The 15,174-nt window shown below is 51.5% G+C and overlaps 1 protein-coding gene across 5 annotated transcripts in view; it reads right to left on the reverse strand.

The window, feature by feature from the left end:
* LOC144953114 (uncharacterized) overlaps positions 1 to 15,174 on the reverse strand; it is a 34,496-nt gene that overhangs the window by 16,189 nt on the left and 3,133 nt on the right. For 4 of the 5 annotated variants that reach the window (XR_013640759.1, XM_078883654.1, XM_078883653.1 and 1 more), the window contains exons 2-5: positions 7,145 to 7,356; positions 6,570 to 6,728; positions 5,999 to 6,184; positions 1,027 to 1,431 (exon numbers count right to left, since the gene is read on the reverse strand). Coding sequence is in view for 4 of the 5 variants with exons in the window: in XM_078883654.1 (XP_078739780.1) it covers positions 1,027 to 1,431; positions 5,999 to 6,184; positions 6,570 to 6,728; positions 7,145 to 7,187 (793 nt within the window). In the remaining variant the exon portion in view is untranslated. The remainder of the gene's footprint in view (positions 1 to 1,026; positions 1,432 to 5,998; positions 6,185 to 6,569; positions 6,729 to 7,144; positions 7,357 to 15,174) is intronic. The other variant, XM_078883656.1, reaches the window with a different exon arrangement.

A 15,174-nucleotide genomic window follows, 5' to 3' on the forward strand; every position in this document is an offset into this window, starting at 1 on the left:
ACGACGGACCGGCCAGACGGACTCGTGCTAAGACACAACACTTTTCATGAAAAAAAAAACGAAAGAGAAGAAAAAAATAAAAACTCGAGCTCGCCACCGCGTCCCCCTTCTGCCCGGTGTAATGTTCCGTTCAAGGGGCGCTCGGAAATGAAGGGACGCTGCACGAGTCATTTTTTTGCATACACTTTATTGTTGTCGCTCGCCGCGTTGTACATATTGTTCTTGTTGTTGTTGTTGCTTGTGTTACGGGGCACACACGGGGGGGGGGGGGGGTAATAAAAGTTTTTTTGTAGCAGCTGGGTCGACTGCGAGCTATGTGGTAGGGGGTGATGTAGTGGTGGTGTTGACGCGCGCCCGCAGAGAGAGATCACGGGGCGGCGCGGGGTGCGTGGTTGTGCGCGCTGACACAAGGTGGGAAAGAGGATCGTGGGCAGCGCGCAGTGATTGGTCAACTGGGGTGGGTGCTCTCAGCGACGTCCGCATGAAGGACTATAAAGGGGGACGCGCGGGAGCACTCGGGGAGTTGTTAACCAGTCGAAGACCGAAGACGGAGTTCAAGGGGTAGGCCCTGAGACCCCTAGTCCCGCTGTCCTTGTCAGGACCGGGGCCCTGTGTGGCTCGGAGGCGAGACTGTGGGACCCGTAGTCTGACGTCCATGTGGGCCGAGACTGTGGGACGCAGAGTCGAGACGGACACCCCGGCTGGGTGTGTTCCGAGAGGCTACGGGGCGTAAGAGCCCGTGTGGGTGTAGCCGGGGTTACCCTGTGGGTTAAGGCTGGAGTTAGCCACCCGTGTAATATAAGTTGGTGTTAAATAAAGAGTGTGCTACCCGTAAGGTCGTCTCCCGCCAAGTTCCTACATTACACAGAGACTAGAGGGATAGACACTAGACAGAGCAGGGCTGGTGGCTCCCTCCCTCCCTTCCTCTCCATGTCCCTTCCTCCCTCCCTCCCGCCCCTCCCTCCCTCCTCCGTGTCCTTCCTCCGTGTCCCTCCCCCCCCTCCCTCCCCTTCCCCCCAACCTCACCTTTATCATCATTGTCGTCCTCCTCCACCTCCACCTCGATCTCCGCCACATCCACCGAAGCCGCCGGTCGTTCTGCCCACCGCCGCGAGCCCCACAGCTCTGCGGGCTTCACGCTGGGACCTCCTCCTGCTCCTCCTTCATTATCAGAGCCGATGGCCGCCATGCGACGACTGAGAACCACCTCCCATCCGGCGCCGGCGTGCGTGTCCACCTTTACGATGCGAAGATCGTGGCGTCGTGGGACGACGTGCAGTTCCTCGCTCTTGATCGCGCCTCCTCCCTTTTCACCTCCCCCCGCTCTTCCTCCTCCGTCGTCGTAGGAGCCGGTTTGATCGTCGACAATTTCGTCCTTTCGCTCCGCTTTGACGTCCTCCTCTTTGATGCGAACGTCGAAGGTCCCTCGAGCTGCGACGGGGGTAGGAGGGGGGGAGGAGAGATGATGGAGATGACCATGGAGATGACGACGCCGGTCTCATCGAGGAGAGGAAAAATCACCGCCGTCGTCATCGCGCGCACAAACTCCTCCCCCCCCCCCAGGGGGGGGGGGGAGGAGTTTGTCGTCGAACAAAGATGGTCACCGCACCGCGCGGCGCTTTCCGATGCACTTCTTCTGCGGTCGTCGATATTCGGAAGCCACAAACTCATTTCTTTAGAACTGCTTCTTGGTGTTGTCTTTAGTCCTAACCCCCACCCCCGCCCCCCCCCCATGGCACCTCTGATTAGCATGGATGGCTACACATGGTGGTATGAAAGAGAAGTTCACACGTACGGACATACATGATGACGATGATTATACATGTACGTTTGAGCACAACACAAACATACTTAACAAACATGGGGAACTGATGCTGCTCATGAAGAATGACGATCAGAGATACAGGCAGCAGCAGGAGCGGCAGTAGCATCGTTACGTTTAATATTTCCGCAAAAAACCTTGCCTGAAAATGTTGACGTTGAAAGTCAAACCTTCCCCTCTTGAATCACAACTTCCAGTCTTTCAACCCTTTCCCGTTCCGATAACGTATGTGTAAGTCATCAAAACAAAATGGAAGAAAAGGTAAAACAAAATAACATTCATCGGAACCGAGGCTCACCCCCACAAGGCGCAGGATGGTTGTGTGTGCTGCAGTGTGGCATCTGTGGCGCGGTACAGTTTGTGGCATGGTACAGTTTGTGGCGCGGTACAGTTTGTGGCACGGTACAATTTGTGGAGCGGTACAGTTTGTGGCACGGTACGGTTTGTGGCGCGGTACAGTTTGTGGTACGGTACAGTTTGTGGAGCGGTACAGTTTGTGGAGCGGTACAGTTTGTGGAGCGGTACAGTTTGTGGCGCGGTACAGTTTGTGGAGCGGTACAGTTTGTGGAGCGCTACAGTTTGTGGAGCGGTACAGTTTGTGGCGCGGTACAGTTTGTGGAGCGGTACAGTTTGTGGAGTGGTACAGTTTGTGGAGCGGTACAGTTTGTGGCGCGGTACAGTTTGTCGAGCGGTACAGTTTGTTGAGCGGTACAGTTTGTGGCGCGGTACAGTCTGTGGCGCGGTACAGTCTGTGAAGCGGTACAGTTTTTGGTGCGGTACAGTCTGTGGCACGGTAGAGTTTGTGGCGCCAGCTACCATAGAGAGTGGCGATGGTCATGCCGCTACAGTTCTCTGTGGTGAGTAACGACCTCTTTATGAAACACAATGGCGCTGCTGCCACTACTATGCCTCACTGCAATAAAATTAATGTTGAGCCGCTCCCACATTCCGAGATTCAGCCGCGAACCAGACACCACCCACCCTGCAACTTGTAGACATCCTGGGCATGCTAAAAGGGGCTAAGAAGCCTGCTGTCAAATCACCCAGGATCAGAATCAAAATGGTTTTTATACTGTAGTAATCCGATGAGCAACAACAACCGCCTATTCGCCACTAAGTGGCGGTGACGTAACCACAGCACTTGTGCCAGGCTATGTGCACGTTAAGGCCACGTGAAGTCTTGAATGCCCGCTGGCAGGAGGATACGGGACAGACCCAGGTGCCATGAGTTGACAGATGACTGGCCGATGCACCACCTGTGCCCTCTAGTGTGCCAACTTGCTGTGTTTAAGCCACCCGGCGCTGCGTTCATTGTTGTGAGCGTCGCTTCTCTGCCCTCCGTTGTTAATGGAGAGCCACTACCTCCAACTGCCCAGTATCATCCTTCACGAGCCTCCTCCGCAGAGGCCGATCTTGATACTGCAGGTAACAGTCATTGGCAGGTCCAATCAGCTCTACATCCTCTCGTGCCACATCATTCCACCAATGGGACTGTGCCCAGATCTTTCAAGGATTCGTGAGCTCCTCACACAATGCAGCCTGGTTAAACCCAAGACTGATCATAGGCAGGACAGCCAGCATATCTCTAACTGGCATATATGTTCCATTAAGGGGGTCCACGTTTCACAAACATAGAGAAGGGAGGGATTGACCGTGGTCGAGAAGACTTGAAGCTTTGCGTGGAGCTACACCGTGTTACGCAGCCGATGAAAAGACAATGCCGCTCGACGAATTCGGAGTGAGACTTCTGATGTCAAACCGGCGCTGGTCATAAGCACACCACCCTGATACAGAAACTTTTCTACTCTCTCCACAACTCCCCCACTAATAGGGGTTGAGGGGATGGAGTGCTCAATGATACAAAATACCCAGGCAGGTGCTTAGTTTTTGTGGGGCTGATGGTAAGGCCCCACCTCTTGATGGCACGCTCCAGATTCAGCAGCAGCGTCTCCAACTCCTTCTCTGAGTGAGCAGCAATCTCCAGATCATCAGCATACATAAAATGGTTGATCAATAGGGAGCCATCCCTTGACTGCACCCAAGCATCGATCAACCTTCCATTGTATCTGTACCAGATGGAGATTCCTACTGGTACAGCCATGGAAAACTTCTTGAACTACATGGTCAAAAAATATGTTAAATAATGTAGGAGCCAGAGGTCAATAAAGCAAAGATGTAGGTCTTTTTGGAATTCCCTACAGTTCTGCTGTAGCAGATGGACAGACAATACGGCATCCGTGCATGACCGCCCTGGTCTAAAACCACATTGGGGCTCCGCAAGCCTCTCCTCTGCATCCTTGGCAAGGCGATGTTGAATAATCCTTGCCAGGATCTTTCCCGGCACAATGAGGAGGGAGATGCCCCTGTAGTTGTTCCAGTCTGTGTGGTCCCCCTTCTTCTTCAAGAGGGGGACCACCAGGGCATCCTTCCAATCCTGCGGAACCCGTCCAGTGATCCATACAGTCATTATGTCATATAGGGCAGTCTACACACAAACTCCACCCTCCCTCACCAGATCGATTGGGGGATCATCTCTGCCCGGCACTTTTCCTGGTCGCAGACTCTGGATCAACTTCCATACTTCCTCAACAGATGGTACCTCAGCCAGCCACTCACAAGTGGTGACTACTTCCAATATTTGAGGGACAGCAGCCTCAGCAGGGTCATCCCCCTTTTGCCCCATGATGTTTTCTGGGCTGAGGGATTTCTGCTCCCCCAAGATCTCACATAAATGTTCAGCAAACCTGCAAACCTGTTCCAGCGGGTCAGAGATAAGATCACGTTTCTGTGTGGCACTGCAAATTACATTTTTGATGAGATTAAAGAGTGATATGTGATCATGGGCATTTGAGGCAAATTCCATCTCCTTAGCAACTCGCAACCACCACTCATCCTGGCAGTGCCGCACGGCTCTCCGAACCTCTGAGCGAAGGCTGCGGTACGCCTCCTCATTCACCAACGTGGGATGCTGTAGATCGTGGGAGTGGACCTGTCGCTTGTTCTCCTCCATCAGCCAGGGAAAGTCTGGGCTGCATTCCCAAAGCAGCCATTGCAGTTGCATGAGCCACAGTCCTAACCCTCGCTCATTCCCTTGTCATCAGGAGGAAGGGGGTGGAACGATGCCAACCCCAGCTGCAAGCGATGATGAAATTCTTGCAACTTTCATCAGCTCGCTGAGACCATGCCACTGTGGGTTTGAATGGGGTCCTTGATGTACACCCACCACCAGAGTGGAAGAATAGCAGGTGCATCTTACAGATGACAAGCCGATGGTCAGAGGGCAAATCAGGTCCACGGTAGGTCCTGGTGTCAAGGACATGGGCCCCCATCCGCTGTTCCGTCACTAGCAGCAGATGTTCGTGCTTGGACCCGGCATGCATCCATGATGTTGTGTGGATGCGTCAATGATGGAACAGCGTGTTGGTAATTAGAAGCAGATGGGCTGCAGAAAAATCTGGCAGCCTCCTACCGTTGTTATTGAGCTGATCTGGATATTTTTCACAGACGTCCAGTAGGGGTACGCGGGTCAGAAAGTTACAGCAACAAATTATATTAAAAACACGATAGGAGTGCAGGGTATAGGGAAGGTAAGCAGGAAAAGTCCACCGAGGTATTAGCGTATTTTTCAGAAGCAACCTGACCACAAATGATAGCTCAAAGAAGTGGGCTTATCGCCATCACGTTTAAATTCATGGCAGCAGCCAAAAACTCTAAACGCGTGACGTTCATTCTAAATGTGGAGGGAAAACCGTAGGACCCAAAGAAAAATCCACGTGACCACGGGGCGAGAGAGACGCGCAAACTGTGGGTCTCTGGTTCTATAGAAGTATGGGTCTATGGTTCTATATGGTTCTATATGAGTATGGGTCTCTCTGGATCTATAGGAGTATGGGTCTCTAATGAGTGTAGAATCAACGTGCTGCTATACATTTCCACACGATGATGATGATGATGATGATATCAGCCCACTTTGTTGGGCTATCACTTGTGATGGCCAGGTCACTTCTGACGAAGAGCTACACAGCTCAGTGGGGCCTTACCTGGTCACGTAAACATCGTTAATAGTTTAAGAGTTTAGTTTATGATGGCCAGGCTGCTTCTGATGAAGAACTACACAACTAAGTGAGGCCTTACCTGGTAAAAAAAAATGAAAATAAAGATTTAGCTTAGAGTCACCTGCGATGCCACAGACCCATGACATCCCCACAGCGGCAGTCTCTGGCGAACCGGCGGCATCGCGACCCCAGGCGTGGTCAAGGCAGCCGCCTGTCCCTTGCCTGGGCCATGGCCCGGAAAGATGGCGACGGGACGAGCAAGGGGACGAGGGTGAGGGCACGACCGGAACCGGAACGCCACCATAGCCTTGCGCGCACGCACACACACACGCACGCACGCACACAATTAAAGGGGGTCCCCCTCCCTATCTAGCTCAAACAGTCTGTTGGGGCAAGTGCTGTTACTATTACTTACTGTTTTAGTAAGTAATACTAACTCATAGAGACCTGTACTTGTAAAGAACCATAGAGATCTACTCATATAGAACCAGAGACCCATGCTCATACCGAACCATCGACACCCATATTCATGCAGACCCATAGAGACCCATACTCATATAGAAACATAGAGAACTACAGACCCATTCTCATCGAGACCCACAGAGATTCAGAGACTTATATACAACCATAAAAGACCCACAAAGACTCATTCTCATAGAGTCCCACAGAGATCCAGAGACTTAAGCACTCACTCTTGTCGTCGTCGTCCTCCTCCTGTCTCTCCACCTTCACCTGCACGCACGTCTCACTCCAGCGCCTCTCGACATCTCCTCCGCTCACCGACGGCTCCGTTGGACGAACGGCGGCCACCTCCTCCTCCACCTCCTCCTTCTGCTCCTGCTCAACATCACCTGCGCGGAGTGAAATTCAGCACAGCAGAGAGAGACTCAGGCTGCTGCTGCGGATGATGATCTCTCTCGCTGTAGACCAAATCAAGCCTCCAGTAAACCACGTGGCTTCTGTGTACGCAGTGTTAAGTCTATGGCGCAGTGTTGAGTTTGTGGGCAGTGTTGAGTCTGGGGGCAGTGCTAAGTCAATGGCAGTGCTGAGTCTATGGCAGTGTTGAGTCTATGGCAGTGCTGAGTCTATGGTGGCAGTGCTGAGTCTATGGTGGCAGTGCTGAGTCTATGGTGGCAGTGCTGAGTCTATGGGTAGCAGTGCTGAGTCTATGGCAGTGCTGAGTCTATGGCAGTGCTGAGTCTATGGGCAGTGCTGAGTCTATGGCAGTGTTGAGTCTATGGCAGTGCTGAGTCTATGGAGTCCTCACCCCCAGCAGCGTCTCCGCTCCGTGTGTCCCCTCTGTGCGACATCTCACGGCCCTCGCGGTCTCCTGCAGCTCCGCGCCACCGGACGGCGATGGCGACTCTTCCTACTCCTCCTCTTCACACGATGATGGTGGTCGAGCAGCTTCCTTGTTCACCTCGGCTCCCGTGAACTCAAGACGCCGGCCATCGTGGTCGCCGTCGACTGGATAGAGATCTTTTGGAGAAAAAAAAGTTTCAAAAAAGTTAATTCTAAAAAAGTTAAAAAAAAGAAAAGTAAACACAAGTCTAAAGAAAGTAAAATAAGAAAAAAGTCTATATTTTTAAAAAAGAAAGTTTAAAAAGGTTAAAAAGGTAAAAAGAAAGTCAAAAAAATGTGAACAAAAAGTCAAAATAAAGTTGTGCAGATTCATCAATGTGGAGACCGCTGCTTCCCAGCTCCTTCTCTCTCCCCGCTCATGGCCTTATTTCGATTCAAAACCGTTGATTTATTTTTGTCCCACCAGCAGTGAGCCCCCCACCCCCGGCTGAGCTGCGTAGTCACTCTTTGTTCTTCGGAAAGCGAACTCCGGCCATCGCTCGTAACGATAGCCCGATGAAGTGGGCTTCATCGTCGTCATCGTAACCATGTTTATGTGACCAGGTAAGGCCCTACTGAGAGTGTAGATCTTCAGAAGTGACCTGGCCATCACAAACTAAACTCTTCAACTATTAACTACTAGCTTTTTTTGCCTGTCCAAGGACGGGTGTATATTGCAGTAAATCTGAAATATTCAATAGAAAAATTGTTCAGCTCATGATTATTAATGAGGGGGGGGGGGGGGGTTTGCCCCATGTGGAGTGACGTCACACGCTAATGGTTATTGTGGAGGGGTGCATGTGGAGTGACGTCACCCGCTCATGATTATTAATGAGGGGAATGGTGCGGCATGTGGAGTGCGCGACCTCCTTGTGCGTTAATGTAAAATTCCACGCAGGCATAAATATTAATAAAGGGGGGGGGGCCTCTTTTGCAGTGACATCACGCACGGATGTAGCACTGTGCTGCGTATAAAAAATTTCTGTAAAGAAATGTCGTCATATTTGAAGCGACTTTGCGTAATAAATAATTTGATTAATCTCGACCTTCCTCTGCGTTAGTGTAAAAATCCACCCAATCATGAATATTAATGAAGGGGGGTGGACCTCATGTGGAGTGACGTCACGCGGGGGGGGGGGGCTCATGTGGAGTGACGTCACGCGGGGGACACACATTCTTGGCTCATTATATTAACTATGTTAACGTGACCAGGTAAGGCCCCTCTGAGCTGTGTAGCTCTTCGTCAGATGTGGTCTGGCCATCACAAACGAATCTCTTCAACTATTAACTATATTCTTTGGTTCTTTCGGTAAAGTCACGTAGGTATAAAATAAAATAAATTAAATAAATTTTCTACCTACGTGACTTTACCGAAAGAACCAAAGAGTATGGATCCCTACAGTCACGAAAACTTCAAATCTCGATTGAACTATTAACGATGTTTATGTGACCAGGTAAGGCCCCACTGAGAGTGTAGATCTTTTTAGAAGTTACCTGGCCATCACAAGTGATAGCCCAACGAAGTGGGCTGTCATCATCATCATGTGGAAATATATAGGACCCACATTGATGCTACACTCATTAGAGACCATTACTCATGTAGAACCAGATAGACCCATACTCATATAGAACCATAGACCCATACTCATATATCATCATCGTGTGGAAATGGATAGCTGCCAATTTAATGCAACACTCATTAGAGACCCATACTCATAAAGACCCATAGAAACCCATACAGAACTATTGAGACTCATACTCATAGAACCATAGATACCCACTCATATAGACCCATTAGAAACCCACTCATATAGGACCATAGAGACCATAGTCATATAAAGCTATAGAGAGCCATACTCATATTAGAAGCGTAGAGACCCAAAATAACCCATACCTATCGATACCTATATTAAAACGAAACTATTTTTTATTTCACCAGGTAATACCCACAGAGCTATGCTGTTATTGTTTTCAAAAGCGACCCTGACCACCACAAATGTCAGCCCAACAAAGTGGACTGATATCATCGTCGTGTGGAAATTTATAGCAGCAGCAGCCAAATAACTCTCTAAATGTGGAGGGGAAAATCCAGAGGATCCGGAGAAAAATCCACGCGACCATGGGGAGAGACGCAGACTCCAAACATACAGCAGGCTTCAGGTTCGGGATCGAATCCACGACCTCCTGCATACTAGGAGAGGTAGTTAACATCTCCCAGCCACAAAAAAATCAGCAGACTCCCTGCTGGATCTCCTCACTGTTTCGAAGAACAAATGTGACCCAAGGTCTTCGCTCATGTACCAGCATCACATTCCTTCATGTCATACAAATACAGGAGGAAGGGCCTTTGCTATTGATGCCCCCAGGATCTGGAATGCTATCGCCAATAAATTGCAACTTGGATCATTACCTTTGAGATCTTCACTCAAAACTGCTCTAGAGGAGCTGTACACCCCTAGCTGCCACTGCTATTCAGAGTGGCCTGAAATCAAAAGTATCACTCCGAATGACCGCTACAAAGTATGATCTTGAGTTTGTATTATCGTGTGCTGATCTTTAAAGGTGCATTGAACATTTTTTATACTCCTACTGATACTCCTGCGGTTATGGAGTGACTCATGCTGCCAGCTATGGCTGCAAAATTTGATCGTACATGTTATGTATATCGTTTATTGTTCAATTTTTACATTGCTTTTACAGATAGTCCCCGAGTTATGATGGTCCGACCTACGATATTTCGATCTTTCGATGGCGATACGACAAAATTGTTAAATATTTTAAATTTTGCGCGGCAGGCAAACGCAGCAGCGTACGAGGTACGATACTGCACGTTGGGACGCTGCCAGGATGTACGCATCTCCCGCCTTTCTATTAAATTGCAGCTCATGTAGGTCGGCTAAGAATTTACCTTATTTTTTTACTTTACATTTTACTGTGCAATACAGTATTGTAATTAATAAATACATACAGTATATAGTTTATACAGTACAGTACTGTAAATTGCTCTGTTTTGCTAAATTATTATCATTCTTTAAGACTCCTGGGTAGGCTAGGCCATCTTCGACTTACGATGGGGTCGTCGTAACGCATCTCCATCGTAAGTAGAGGACTACCTGTATAGGTTTATTTTGGTGATTTTGAAAACATTTTGGTTTAGCCATGTTTTTTTGTTGAAGTTTCAGAGTTAGCCTGAAAACTTTACTCTAAATTGTCTTATGGTTATTGTTTGACTTGTATCCCACTGGGATTTTTGTACACAGCATTGATATGCGGTGCTTTTTCTGGAAGATTTTGATGTTTTTTCCTGTTGCGTGTAGTCACTTTAAGATGTTCTTTGTTCATGTTTTTGTTTGTTGCACATGGCTCACAGAGCTATACCTAATACATGTGTAGTACCGTCGAATACAGGTCGACACCCGGGATTGAGGCACACTGATGTTTATTTACAGTAAGCACAGGGGACACGTAATACTGGAGGGGGTAACGGCCCCCTCACCCGGATAGCTGGGAACACACGGCTATCTATCCTAACCTGCCTCTTAATCCTCCAATTACTGGGCTAGGGGAGGCTGTCTGGCCCGACACTGGTGAGTCGGGCTACGGCACCCGGAGTCCCAGAGTCCTAGCTCTGATTCACGGGGCCCCGCCGCTGGCTCGGTCCTGCGCGGCCCTTACAAGGGCGGCGTTCCAGGGGAGACCAGGGCTCTCACTAGGCAGTCTTCAATCTTCAAGAGTTACCAACATATTCTGCCCCGAGCCCTCCGGCTCATCCCCTTATATCTCGAACCCCTCCCCGCTGGGGTGGGCCCTGTGCGGACGTCGTTGCGAGCACCCTCCCGTGTGCTCACGAAGCCCCGCCCACTGTGCTAGTTTCTCGTACGATCCCATACATATCACCTCTACACATATCTCCTCCGTAAGACCCCTACATCACCCCCCCCTGTACAGCTCGCAGCCGTCCCGGCTGCAACATTGACATTAAAAGTGTAAACCATCTCCATCCCCCCAGCGTGTGCCTCATTTTTTTTCAACAATAACGCAACGAGAAGAACAACAGGAAGGAAAAATAACCCGACGAACCCCCCCCGAATAAATACGAAATCCGTAGGACGAGCGTATATACACGTGTTTCTTTTCCTGGAACCCCCCCAGCACACACAGAACACACAGAACACACACAGCACGCCCAACAATCGTACAATGCAACGTGCCGGGAATACAGCACGGACGCCCCACACCGTGAGCACAACATGCGAATGTACACCGGAAAAGAGAAACCAAAATTTTTTTTAATTTTTTTTTCCTTCTATTTTTTTTCACAAGAGTTTTCGCATTTTTGCGCGCGTCCTCGCCGCAGGCCCGTCACACGGGACAGGCCCGGCCGGCAGGTCGTCGGCCGGCAGGTGTTCATCACCGAGTGAGTCTGTTGCTGACGTCGCAAGACCCTCAGCATCCCCTGTGGGGGTCGTCGGGCGTGAGCCCGTCACTCCCGGTGCACCTGGGGGTGGGACAGCCGGCAGCACGTTAGGCGAGAGCAACGGAGAAGACCTCTCTGAGTCGGACGCCCCCCCACATGTTTGGCCACGCGCGTGTGTAGTGGGATCTCGCACCGCAACGAAGGGTTTTAGCCTGGAGGGGTGTACAAACCATCGGCGCCTCCCCCATTGAATGCGCACGCACTGAGGTCTCAGGACCTCAACCACCTCGACGGGACCCCGCCATGGTCGCAGCAGTTTAGAGGAGGACGCGAGCGGTACCTGGGGACAGTGCAACCATGCCCTGTCCCCCGGCTTCCACTGTAGCACATGCGCGCAACCCATTCTGAGGCGCTCATTAGCCCTCTGCCGCCTGTCAGAATTCTACATGGCAGCATCCCGCGCCTCCGTCAATTTTTCCAGGTTGAATTTAACATGTTCGGCCAATTGAGTTTTTCCCTGCGGCACCGGGATCTGCAGCTGGGCCTGAACAGGTGGCTCCGGTTCGCGGCCATACATAAGGAAAAAGGGGGAAAATCCCGTCGCAGCATGGGGGGCCAACCGGTATGCTGACAGGACCCCCTGAATTTTCAAATCCCAATCTGTCTGTGAGTCAGAAACGTGCTGCGACAACATCGACGTGATGGTACGATGCAACCGCTCGACCATCCCGTCGGTTTGTGGGTGATATGGAGAGGTGCGAATCTTTTTAGTGCCAAGGATCTCACAGACCTGTTTGAGCAATTTGCCTGAAAAATTTCTACCCTGGTCGGTCAGCAGCCGCTCGGGAGCACCTTTGTCAAGGACATATCCCTGGACAAAGGCCTCCACGATGGCTGCTGCCGACTGGTTGGCCAGGGGCCAGGCCATAGGCCAGCGCGTGAAATATTCAACACCGGTTAGCAAATACCTATTTCCCCTGGGGGTGGCGGGGAACGGTCCTAGAATGTCCAGCGCGACGAGTTCGTTCACCCGGGAAACCCTGATAGATTGCAGGGGCGGGTTCGACTCCTTCGCTGGTGGTTTTCGCTGTGCACACCTAGGGCACGATCCTAATAGATCCCCGACATCCCTCGTCATGCCCGGCCAAAAGAAATCAAGTTGGAGCAAGGCCAGGGTCTTTTGGGTACCCAGGTGGAGGAGGCGCTCGTGAGCGGCCCACACCACCCTACCCCGTAACCCCGAAGGGACCACCAGCCGGTGTCGATGGAATTTCCCGTCCCAATGCATTAACAACCCACCGAGCATTTCCCATGCGTCGGCATCACCCCTCCCCCGCCCCCGGTCCCTGACGCGGCGGCGCCACGCAAGGAGGGAAGTATCTTCCATTTGCAACCGACCCCATTCCGTAGCAGGCAACCCCAACAGGGAATCAGAACCCTGTTGTGCGATGGAATGAGTCATTGATGCTGCGTCGTCAGCAGCCGCCAAGACCGGAACAGGCAATTCAGCAGGATGCCTGCACCGACCCGACCCCAGGAGGCATGCGCATTCGGGGGTGGTCGGCATGCGTGACAGGGCGTCCGCGTTGGTGTGGCGAACGCCCTTACGGTACGTGGTCTGAAAATCAAAATCCTGGAGAACCTCCAGCCATCGAGACAATTGTCCCGATGGTTGTTGGACTCGCAGGGCGTACTGTAGCACCGCATGGTCTGTACGGACGGTGAAACACTGTCCGTACAGATATGGCCGGTACTGCTGGATGAAGTAGACAATTGCCAGCAGTTCCCGACGCGTGACACAATATTGTTGCTCCGCTGGAGACAACACTCGGCTACCGTACGCGACCACCCGTTCCACGCCCTCAACCACCTGGGACAGCACGCCCCCAATACCCGTGTTGCTCGCGTCGGTATCGAGCACAAAGGGTTTTGAAAAATCGGGATAAACCAGGGGAGGGACATTAACCAGAGCGTCCCGAAGTGAGCGGAACGCAGCCTCCTCCTCCTGTCCCCAATGGAAGCGGACCCCCTTTGACGTCAAAGCGTGCAGGGGCTTAGCAATGGTGGCAAAGTCCGCGACAAAGCGTCGGTAGTATGACGCAAAACCAACAAAACTCCTGACCTCCCCCACCGAGGTGGGAGTCGGCCAGGAGCTGACGCACTGCGTTTTGGCGGGATCGGTAGCAATACCCGAGCGTCCTACGATGTGCCCCAAATAACGTACCGATTCGCGCAACAAATGACACTTTTGGGGTTTAAATTTCAAATTAGCAGCCCGCATTTTGAGGAAAACGGCCCGCAACCTCTGGAGATGCTCGTCAAATGTTCTGCTAAAGACGATAACGTCGTCCAAATAGATTAAACACGAATCCCACTGCAATCCAGCCAAAACCAATTCCATCAATCGCTGGAAAGTCGCCGGCGCCGAGTGTAATCCCATCGGCAACCGGTTAAATTGGAAGAGACCAAGTGGTGTACGGAATGCGGTTTTAGGCTTAGATTCATCGTCCAGAGGAAGCTGCCAGAATCCCGAAAGCAAATCCAATGTGGAGAAGAATCGCGCCCCCGCCAAGGTGTCGAGCGATTCATCAATACGGGGAAGCGGGTATGCGTCAGCAACGGAAATTTTGTTGAGGCGGCAAAAATCGACGCAAAACCGCAACGATCCATCCTGTTTCTTTACCAGAACGATCGGTGCTCCCCACGGGCTGGTAGAGGGAGAAATGATATCGGCGGCTAACATGTCATCAACAGCCGATTTGACATGGTCCTTCTCGGCGGGACTCAGCCGGAAGGGATTTTGGCGTATGGGCGCGCTGTCACCAGTATCAATATGGTGACGCAGCAAATGGGTGCAGCCCAGATCGAATTTGTTTTGACTAAACACATCGGCAAATTCGCGCAATAGTGTCCTAAGTTTTTGACGCTCTACATCCGACAGGTCCGTCGATCCCGCACAAAGCGCCTCAAGCCACCTTTCATCGGTGTCCGAATGTGGAGTCGGCAGAGTGGCAGCGCGCACGTGATTTGTGACAGACTCCTCACAGGGCACCGGCGTTGCGTGAGCAAGCACGGTCCCTTGGGGAATTACCACGGCCTGCGACCCCACATTGAGGACCGCGATGAAGGGGTCCCTGTCCCCCCTTACGATGGTCTGAGCGGGAATCAAATGCGGCCCGCTAACCCCAGCCCTAGATGGCCCCAGCAGGACACCCTGGTCCCCAACACCCTTAGCGAAGGGCCTACGAAACTTTAGGGGCACCAACATTTGTGCCCCCGGCGGCACGCGAACCGTTTGAACTACAAACGCGGGTACCGTCGCGAACGCCGACCGATCCGTAGTAGGGGAAGGCAAAAACGCCATCCGTCGTCCCGACGGGAGTTCAATGCAACCCTGATTAATCATAATCCGAATCGGCATTTTGCCCAAGAAATCCGTCCCCAGCAGGCACGGAACCGCCAGCGAGGAGGAAACGAAAATAGGGCCGGACAATTTAATATCACCGATCGAAATTTGCGCGCGAATCTGACCCATGATA

This window comes from Lampetra fluviatilis, chromosome 72 (assembly GCF_964198595.1).
Source record: "Lampetra fluviatilis chromosome 72, kcLamFluv1.1, whole genome shotgun sequence".
Classification (NCBI taxonomy): domain Eukaryota; kingdom Metazoa; phylum Chordata; class Hyperoartia; order Petromyzontiformes; family Petromyzontidae; genus Lampetra; species Lampetra fluviatilis.